The sequence below is a fragment of the Pristis pectinata genome, chromosome 14, assembly GCF_009764475.1.
Source record: "Pristis pectinata isolate sPriPec2 chromosome 14, sPriPec2.1.pri, whole genome shotgun sequence".
Taxonomy (NCBI): Eukaryota; Metazoa; Chordata; class Chondrichthyes; order Rhinopristiformes; family Pristidae; genus Pristis; species Pristis pectinata.
The window spans coordinates 23694989-23705865 of record NC_067418.1 but is presented as its reverse complement, the minus strand read 5'-3'; the positions used below and the strand labels follow the sequence as shown (position 1 = coordinate 23705865).

Sequence of the window (10877 nt, the reverse complement as noted above, 5' to 3'; positions counted from 1 at the left end):
ATAGGTTTAATTGCATTTTAATGTGTTTTACTGTGTTATATTGTATTCTGAGAACCTTTTGCAATTTACAGTTTAGTAGTCACATTTGATTAAATGGTACTTTTTGTTAAATCAAATAATTTATACTTATGTTCAACAAGAAAGAATTTACACATTGTTATCAGTAAATGATAAAAAGCTAATCCAGTGTTGGCTTTGGTCTGCTGGTTGCTGCATTTCTTTTATCTTTGCACAGTAATAAACCTAAGATAAGCTAAAAATCAGAAAGCTGAGATGTCAGCATTTAAAATGTTGCATTGTTTATAATTTTCCACATGCGGAATTACTGTTATAAATCTTACAACTTCAATCAAACAGTCTCTTCAGAAAGCTCTTCTTCATTGGTGTCCTTTTCAGTGTTGCTGGTGACTTCTTACGTGGGGATTTTATTGGTGTTCGCTTTATCTGCTTTATCTTGTGTGGAGTTTTAATTCCCCTGTCAATATAATGTTCATTGCAAAAGTACTTTATGTTCTCCTGAGAAAACTGAATTAGCTGCGTTTCTGTGAGATTCATGCACTGAGCATGTACCCAGTGTCCATCATCACCTGCATTCGAGCAGAAGATCATTGCAGGTTTATTGAATTCTGTGGAGTAATAAGGCACCCAGATCTTAATATTCACACTGCAGGTGGCACTGCATTTAATCCAGTATCCTTCTTCATCAGCATCATCCAAGTTTTCCACATCATCAGAGGGATCTGCTTCCACTTCAAAGTGAAATTCTTCTGAATCTTCAAATGTGCTGCATTCCTCAGGATCAATAAAGGACTCCTGGCTAGCAGACACTTGGCTTTCTTCTTTTGGCTGTCCAAAATTTGCGATATAGAAGTAGTTTGCATCTGGTGAATCCTGTTTTGTTTCTCCAGGAATTCCTATTAACACTGCACTACTTCCCATGTCACTGCCAAACCAGGTTTTGCTTGCTATGATATCATTAGTCCATGCTGGGGGTTCTTTTTCCAAAATCTGAATGTTATCATCCTCCAAAATGACGGTGTTACAAATCATTCGCTTCTGGCTCTCAGATTCATAACCACCAACAATGATGAATTCATCCTTGCCAGCTTGGGTCATGATTGCACTTGATACAGAGATACCTTCTTGCAGTATTGTACATTTCACACTTGGCTGGATGTCTGAAAGATCTACTTTTAGACTAAGCAATCTTGCAGGACGATTATTGTTTTTAATGGAATGACCACCTAATATGTAGATGGTGTCAATTTTTGAAATGGCAACATGGAATGAAAAGCCTTCTTCTACTTCTGGAAGCACGTGGGATGTGCAATGGCCAGTATTCATATCAATCAGGAAAACCTCAGGCAAACAATCCACTAAGCTGTTCCAGTTTTCTGTAGTTCTTTGTCCAGGAGGTTGGTAAGACCTACCACCAAACAAGACACATATAGTTTGTCCCTTGTTCTGAATCACATTGATGGTGTGGCCATATCTTCCTTTGGGAACATCTCCTTTTAGATTCTTTTCAGTGCAATGAAGAGATGTTCTCTTTTTGGCAGCATTGTCATAAACCATCATGATGTAGAGTGAATTAGGCAGTTCATTATTTGGAGTTCTCCCACCGTGAATTAAATAAAAAAGGCTTCCTGTTTCTGATGGATCTGAGTAATGAGTTATTGCAGGCCGACGCAATGGTGGGAGATAGCATGATTTAGATGAAAATGAAACAGGTTTAAGTTTCAGCTGGTGACCCTTGAGATGAAGAAGGAAAACACCTGTGCTGCAGGATCTCTTAGGCCAGCCTTTCTGTCCAAAAAGAAAGACTTCACTATGAAAATTCAGTAAGGAGAATCCTGGGTGTATAAGGTTAGTACTGCTGTTCTCTGAAACCATTTCCAGGGACATTGCTGCAGTAGATAGATGGCTGGACCTTTGAAGAGAAACTAAATGTAAAATCATGTTAGAAATGAAAAGAAAATGAAGGCATATTAATTATCAAGACTGTGATGACGCAGAACTGACTATGCTACAAAATTATGTGTACGGATACTGCTCTTTGGCTATCATTTTAATAATAAGCCAATAATTACTAACACATATTTTAAAATTGAATTATTTGGGGTTCATGCTTTCTTCATGTTAATTCATGAAAGCATCATACAAATTGACTTTTTAACAAATAGTCATTGCATACCACATTGTTACAACAATTCAGTTTCAATAAATCTTCATTCAGCCAACTCCAGACCTTTGGAATTCTAGCTCAGGATATTTTTTTCTGTTTTTGTGTATTATTCTTTTTTTGGAACATCACTGGGAAAAGATATAAAGGAATTTTCAATCTTTAGAGCCCAGTATGATTTGAAAGTCCATCAGCTGGAGATAATGGCCTAGAATTCATGGTCGCAACGAAGGCTGGAACAGGGAGAAGGGGCTGTTACGTAGAGATCATTGCTCGGCATTCCCAGGCATTACAGGAAGCAGCCCTTAGGCAAGTCCTGGGAGAGGAGTAAAAAGAACTGAGGTTGGTTTGATCAAGAGAAAGGAGAATTGATTGCAGGATGGTAAATCAGGAAGAAATTTTCTGGAAGGAAAAGTTAATTGGTGTCTGGCCTTAATCCAGAACTATCTCATGGTCTTAATCTGGAGCCAGGAGGAGCTGCATATTTATTGTCTGCTTGGGACTGAAAAGCTGGCAGGGCACCAGTAAATTTCTAGACCCATTTGTCACCTACTTATGTGAAAAGTAAAATCAGCTTGTTTGTATTAAAAATTGTCTAAACTTTGGAAAATCCATAAATTCAGATTGGTTTTACTTTAACATCTGCAGCCCTTTTCTCTTCAAAGTTCTTGAATATGCTGTTGCCTTACAAATGCCTCACTTAGCAACCTTAATATCGCTTCAATCAAGTTTAGCATGCCATAGTTGACAATTTCACAATTAACATCACAAATGACATTTTCTATGACTGCACCCATTTTACTCAAACCTTACCAGGGCACTGTTGGTATCAGTTCTTTTGGCCTCTGACGGTTGGTTATGAGTTTTTTTTTGTATTTAAACCTAATATGAACATTTAAACATCCACCAGCCAATACCTGAAGGCAGAACCTAGCTTCAAAACCTGGACATATCAGTTTTAACATTGTGCAACTAATCAACGTATGATGGAAGAAAAAGACTGTGATCCCAGTACTCTGTCATCCTTTAGGGTTATTTTGCAGTTTCTGTCATGGAACTGTACCATTCTCCTTCAATGACTTTCCATCCTAGCCTAAATGAGATGGATTACCTTCCCTTCTTTCCACTGTTAACTATCCAATCTACAAGAAAGGTTCCATTCTTGCCTTCACCTCAGTTTCTGAGGTCCCTTGAGGATCCATTTAGGATCCTCTGCTCTTCTTCAATATGCTACCCTTGATGGCAATTTTGCTGATGATGCAGGTTTACCTCTCCAGCATCTGGCTCAACCCATGCTCTGCGTTGTCAGCCTGCTTGTCTGACATCCGATTCTATTAGCTATAATTGTGACCGGATAAACAGTGGGAAAACCAAAACTATTGTCTTTATTTCCTACTACAAACTCCATTCCTGGCCAGCTGATTCTACCTCCCTCTCTAGGGCTGAATCCAGTTTTCCTAGTTTCATTTTCCTATTTCACCCTGAACTGAGTTTCTGATTTCATACTCCTCCATCTTTGAGGATATTTGCATCCTTCTCTGCAGTGTCAATGCTCTCTTCTCTGGGCCCTAGGCTCTAAAATTCCTACTCATCTCTCTATCTCTCTGGCTATCTCTTTCTCCACCTTTAAGAAAGGAAAAACTTATATTTACATATCACTGTTCATGAACTCAGAACATTCCATCCTGTTTTATTACCAATATAGTCCAGTTATACTTGTCTTTTCCTGGGAAAGTGGAACATGCTTAGTTTTAATCTTTTTTAAGTTTCCTCCCTTACAGAACTTTTTGAATCGTAGATGACTCCATTCATGTTTTTTTACTAATATTGTCCTGAATTGGAAAATTTTATCGACTTTGCTCAAGTTGTGCCTTTTTGTCATGTTCACATGATTCAGTTCCATCTCTTTTCTTCCCTTCCTCAAGTTCTCTATCTGCATGTCTCTGAAAAGGTAGTTGATTAGTATGTACTCTTTCCTGTAGCTACAAGGGCAATATTTGCTCTTGATCTGCTACTTGAAAGCTCCCTAGTTCATTTTTCTAGGTTTTCCTTCTCTAATGCATGTATTCTGATGACATAATTTTCCATGCTTTCTATATGATTTCCTTATCCCTCAGCTGAGGATTCCATTCAACATGATGGACAGGATCCCCACTTACGCCAATTATAATTTCCTATGTTTCTGTTTTCACTGCTTCTTCTCCTACCTAGAGCCACTATAGTTTCACATCCATTGCAGGTTGCTTCACTTTCAACAGATTACCATGTAACAACACTGCCATTTCCAGCAAAACGCTACCTTCTTCTTAGATTGTCCCTTAGGATTGAGGGTGATTTATTTCCACTCTGATTTATGGTTCTGAAGTGGTTAATGAGGCCTATTTTGGAACTGCAGACTCATTCACAGATGGGACAAGTGGTGGCTGATGGTGTAGATAGGTGGCTATGCTCTGTAATCCTATTTAAATGATTCATCTCTCCTACCTTCCCCATCACAGGCCCTTCCTTTTGTTCCTTCCACCCTCCTCTTCATTTTTCTCACCTTCATTAGTTGCTTAAAGCTGATGCCATTTATATCTTTTTTTCTAGTTATTACAAATATCAATTCGAAATGTTAATTTTGTTTCTCCCTTCATTCGTGGAAAAACAAGACCTGGTGATCATTTCCAGTATTTTCCGTTGTTATTTTTAACTTCACTTTTCTGTTACTCCTTTTACAAATACTGCAGGTACTGGAATTTGGAAATCTGAGAAAGCAAACAATACTGGAAATACTCGGTAGGCCAGATGACATTTCTGGAGAGCGTTTCAGGACGACTTCCAGGGCTTTCTGTTCTCATTTTTCATTTAGTCTCTATAGAGTATTTTTACAAATGGTTTTGGATACAAATAATGTCACATGGACTCAAAATGACACCTCAAGTTTCCTTCTCTTCCACACATTTGCTTCTGGAACTAAGCCTGATGGTGTATTTTTCTTGGCGGACCCATTTCTAACGAAAGGAAGGACCACGATACCTGATGGGACTTGCAGTTTCTGCTCTGTTGCTTCAGTGGGGAGGGCGGGGGAGAATAGACTACATCTCCCAGCGGGCACTGCGCCACGATTTGGCGTTGCCAGGGCCACGGGGCAGGAAAGGGACGCCGTGATTATCGGACGAGTGAGTAAAACTTGGTTAGAGTGGCGGCGCTGACGTTGGTCGGCACTGTTTAAGCAGTTTTGAATGCTTAAGATTGACCGTTTGATTCACTCTAGGAACGCAATTTAGTTTGGTTGATTTTCTGACGCGGGCCAACTTCTCGTCAATGTTAAGTCTGCAAAGGTTGAGCGACTTGCGCCTGTGATGCTGCCTAACCTCGCGTCTCCTCGTCCACCCCAACCCATGCACACTGACCCACAGCATGTATCGGTCGCACTCTGCTAGTTTAACCGCACTGTGCTCTGCAGAGGGGAGGATGAAGTGTGATTACAACCAAACGCACTACTTTTCATATATTTGCACAAAAAACGACGGATTCCTTAATATTTTGAAAGTGCTTAGAGTAATGGAAAAATCAATGACAGAAGTACAATGAGGATTTTGACAGCTTTAAAAGACATTACTATTACCTCAAAACAATGTTTGTTTATTTACATGGTTTTAAAAAAAGGACTGTTAGAAAGCCTGAAATGCTGAAAGATTTTAGTTGAATAGATGTACTTTGTAAAAGTCAATAATGAGAAGCCTGCAGGAGTTTTAATGAGATTGGCAATATGGCTTTTCTGTGTGTGTCTTTTTATTAGGCCCCTGTCTTGGTTGAGCTGCGGCATGGTCCTTTCTGAATCAGGGTGGTGAGTTCAAGTGCCTCACCTGACACTTGAGCACGTGGTCTGGGCTGGAACCTCAATGTTGCCCTCTCAGTTTTAATATTTGGATTTGTAGGATCCAGCTGGCTGAATCACTTATATGTTCCACTTTCAGCTGTTACTGACCTTTGAGCAATTTTGTTTACTTTCTGCTTATAAATCCTTCAGTAATTTGAAGTTGGGACAGAAAGTAGTGGAAATTAATGTTTTTCATTCAGTATTTACATATAATATCCAATAGTTGTTTAGTGCATTGGAAGCAAAAGCATTCAATGTTGCCCCCTCAATATTGGCACTAGATTTATGTGATATTAAAATAGTTCTAACCTTAAATCAAACATGAATACTTAAGCAGAGTTATATCACAATGCATATTGCTAATTTTAGTTTCACAGTTAACTTTATGCTGTTAAAGCAGAATTTACAATTTTTTTTACATGATTCTTGTGTTCAATGAAGTTGATATGCAGTGCCTTCAAAGTAATTCTGTTCAGTGTGTTACAGACTCAGTGAAAGTCCCTTTAAGATAGAGAGTGTGTGTGTATGTGTGTGTGGGGCGTGCTTACGTCAATAGAAGATAAAGGACGTAATGACGTTGTTGAAGAAGTTAGAAGAAGAAAGAGAGAGAGAGAAGGGAGAGAGACACCAGCCTGCTTGTTTTCTCTATCGATGGATGAGAAACAATAACTGTGTTTGCCACTGAAATCCATGTATGGAAGTTGGAAGTAATCCGGTGGAGTTCACTTTGTTGCTGACCTGTAGAAGGAAACAGGTATTTGTATGTGGACGACCACGGTTCGGATGCTTTTCGGGGTGAGGAAGTCACTACCGAGTAAACACTGAAGTGTCGTTTGGGTTCCATCGTGGAACATTTGGATTTCGTATGTACTCTCTCTATGTTTTTCTACATCTACATCTTATCTTCAGACAACGGTGGTTGTTGAAGAAGCCCTTGCTCATGTTTCACCTTATGGCTTGCGGAACTGAACTTTAAGAACCATTCCGGAACTGGGAGTTTTGGACTTTGTCACACACACACACGAAGAGTTTAGTTTTGGGGTTAACGTTCGAGGTTTAACATTTTTGAATTCTAACATACTACCATTTTTACTTTTATTTTACGTATTACCATAAGTAGTGATTAATAAAATAGTTTTTAACGCTGAATCATGCTCAGTGTGTTTCTTTTGTTGCTGGTTTGTGACAAAATTGGGGGCTCGTCCGGGATAGTTCCCAAGGTTAACGAGTGTCGTCTGGGATTGTACCCCAGATTGACAAGATTTGTTCGGGATTCAATCCAAAGATTTTTGAGGGAGGTCTGATAAATTCTTTTTAATTGGCTTGTGTGTGTGGAAACCAGCAGCAATGGATATTAAGGCATTTTTGGAGTCACCAACCCAAAAGGGATTGGAGGTGGCGAAAAAGGATGATTTGATAAAGATTGCTACAAGGCTAAACCTTACAGAAGTAAAGCAGTCTATGAGAAAGGCAGATATTCAGAGACTGATAGCTGGCCATTATGTGGAAAAGAAGGTGTTTGAGAAGGAAGTGTTAAAACAGTTTCCTGGCAGTGAAATAGCAATTTCTGAGGCACAGGTGCAGCTGGCAAAGATAGAAGCTGAACGAGAGCAAACCCAGTTAAAGATAGAAGCTGAACGAGAACAAACCCAGTTAAAGATAGAGGCTGAACGAGAACAAAAGAAACACACTGAGCATGATTCAGCGTTAAAAACTATTTTATTAATCACTACTTATGGTAATACGTAAAATAAAAGTAAAAATGGTAGTATGTTAGAATTCAAAAATGTTAAACCTCGAACGTTAACCCCAAAACTAAACTCTTCGTGTGTGTGTGTGACAAAGTCCAAAACTCCCAGTTCCGGAATGGTTCTTAAAGTTCAGTTCCGCAAGCCATAAGGTGAAACATGAGCAAGGGCTTCTTCAACAACCACCGTTGTCTGAAGATAAGATGTAGATGTAGAAAAACATAGAGAGAGTACATACGAAATCCAAATGTTCCACGATGGAACCCAAACGACACTTCAGTGTTTACTCGGTAGTGACTTCCTCACCCCGAAAAGCATCCGAACCGTGGTCGTCCACATACAAATACCTGTTTCCTTCTACAGGTCAGCAACAAAGTGAACTCCACCGGATTACTTCCAACTTCCATACATGGATTTCAGTGGCAAACACAGTTATTGTTTCTCATCCATCGATAGAGAAAACAAGCAGGCTGGTGTCTCTCTCCCTTCTCTCTCTCTCTTTCTTCTTCTAACTTCTTCAACAACGTCATTACGTCCTTTATCTTCTATTGACGTAAGCACGCCCCACACACACATACACACACACTCTCTATCTTAAAGGGACTTTCACTGAGTCTGTAACAAGTGACACCTGATATCTTATTATGCCAAATTGAGACTTGCTCTGGAGTCAACAATGAGAAATTACTGCAGCATAAAGATATTATTTTTATTTAAATTTCAGTCAGCATTTTGTCCTGTGGTTTTGGATGGGGCCTTCAGTCCTAATTGTATCTATTTGTTATTTTTTAACGTCAAATTTGAACAAAGTAGCACTATATTGATAATCAAAGAACCAGTGAAATTGTTTTTCCTCATTTTTATGGTTATTGATAAATGAGGCAAATTTAATATCATTTTCACCCGGTTAAATTGTAATGCTTATTTTGATGTGAAAATAGAATTTGACATTAACATTTAATCTTAACATTATTTATGCTTAGAATAGTCTTTACTTAAATTTATATCTAATTTGGTTTCTACTTACAGAGAGTTTGGTTACTTTTTATAAGAAATCTTTCAGGGTCTTTGTTTTTTCCTTACAGAAAATCAACTGCTAGTTAGTCGTAACTGTGGTTGTGATATAAACCAATGTAAGTTTTGGGCATGACCTCTCTATTCTTGCTAGATGTCTTTGTTTTGCCTCGATTTAGATGCAGATTAATGTTCAAGTTGTCCATTAGCCCAATGTATCCTGTTTGTTTGACCATTCTTTGTATAATTGATCTGTACAAAATTAAGAGAGGGTTCGACAGGGTAAGAAGGTCAATTTCTTTGCGCAGACGGTTCAGCCAGGGGACATAGATTTAAAGTAATTGGGCAAAGGATTAGAAATGAATTGGAGAAAGGTTTTTCCATCCAAAGAATTGTGATGACAAAAACTTCAATTACATTAAAAAAAATACCTGGAAGAACACTTAAAAAATGTATACCTACAGCCACAAGAAGTAAGATTACAGACTGAACTGGAAGCTGAGATTGAAGTAATTAACCTTTTTTGGCTGGCCTGGACATATTGAGCCCATTTCTGATTTGTTAATTTCTATGTTTCAATGAGCAATGACTGCATTGCCCAAGTAATACTCCAGGTGTAAATAACTTTTGGACTTAATAAAAGGAATGTGAAAAGCCTTGCCGAAATGCATTTAGTTCTTTTCTTTTACCTTTTGTCTGTTTCATCTTTACTAAATGTATTTCAAGTTACCATCAGCTTTTTATCAATAAGATGACAATTGGGACTTTCATTCTGCACTTTCTTACAATAAAACTACTACCGGTCCATTTGCACTTTGTTATTATTATAACCTATTATATTTTTAACATGTAGACCTTCATTGTCTTTAGATGTAGATATACTGAATACATACTGTTACTATAATATTCAACTTTAATTGCCTGCAAAGGAAATTACTTCTCCACAACACGTGATAATTATTTGAATTGTCTAATTTTCTTTTCAGTTTATACCTTTGCAGATGTACAATATAACATTAGCAATGTCATTTAACCTTAAAATTAATGGATATAATTAATTAGTATTTTTCTTTATTGTAGTCAGTTAACCTTAAAGAGACAGGCTGTTAATTTAAATTACTTGGCATCACTTAGCACCTTTTCTAAACCTCAAACGGTTGTAACAAATAAGTCAACAAGAATTAGGTTCCTTGAAAATATTTGTTCTGCATTAAGTACTGTAAATCTATTTTACGTGCAAGACAGCTGTTAATTAGAACAACCACCGTGACGATAATGTATGCTTGCCTTTAATACGAGCATAATACTGAAATAATATTACCTGTACAGTGCAAAGAATTGAAGAGACTGGAATTGCTTGCAGAATTCGAAGTTGCAGAACACTTGGTAAATAGGTAGTATACAGTCAATGGAGGATGTTTCTGAGAGCATTTACAGCTGGCGCAGATGATACCGAGCACTTCCTTGATGAGAGCAAATGGTGGTGCACAGCAGATGCTTCAATGACGTGGTGTGTTTCAAATGTGTAAGATATTGAATACGTTTATGTATACATTACTGTATAACTAATATTTAATTTTGTTCATTATTAGCACTTGTTATCTCCTGTAGAGTTATGAATTCCTCCAAAACAAATTCCCTTTGTGCAACTGTCTTAGTCTTAATTCAGAATGAGATTTAACATTGAGTCTTAAACATTGGGTGTTGAAGTTCTGTGTGTTTATGCCTATAACACCAGTACAAACTGTGAAGAATTAGCTAAATCAGCACAACACAACTGATGACTTTTAAAAGTGAATTATGGCCATGAACGTTTACACTGGTTTAATACTCAATTTGCCCAGTTCAGGTGTCACCCACAACAGTAGTTCTGCTCCCTTCAATGCTGACTCTGGTTTAGCAGCCTCATTAAATAGAAGGCATATTTTGAAAGTTTTTTTATTTTCAGTGATCTTAATTCTGCTTACTCAAAGATGGAGGACAGAAAAGCCTTATAATACTTATTTTTGGTAATAAAGCAAATTTCAGCAATGTACTCTGTTCCAAGCTACTGCTGCTGAAAAGGTCA

The 10877-nt window shown here is 37.9% G+C and overlaps 2 protein-coding genes across 2 annotated transcripts in view; one reads left to right on the top strand and one right to left on the bottom strand.

Annotated features, from left to right (window-relative positions):
* Positions 1 to 345: 345 nt before the first annotated feature.
* On the bottom strand, positions 346 to 1905 carry rag2 (recombination activating gene 2). The gene has a single exon (XM_052029390.1). It carries the CDS (start codon positions 1903 to 1905, stop codon positions 346 to 348), a length of 1560 nt encoding a protein of 519 aa, XP_051885350.1.
* A 3150-nt stretch (positions 1906 to 5055) lies between these two features.
* LOC127577969 (intraflagellar transport-associated protein-like) overlaps positions 5056 to 10877 on the top strand; it is a 41117-nt gene continuing 35295 nt past the window's right edge. The window contains exon 1 of the mRNA XM_052029677.1: positions 5056 to 5343. Within this exon, the coding sequence (XP_051885637.1) occupies positions 5056 to 5343 (288 nt within the window). The remainder of the gene's footprint in view (positions 5344 to 10877) is intronic.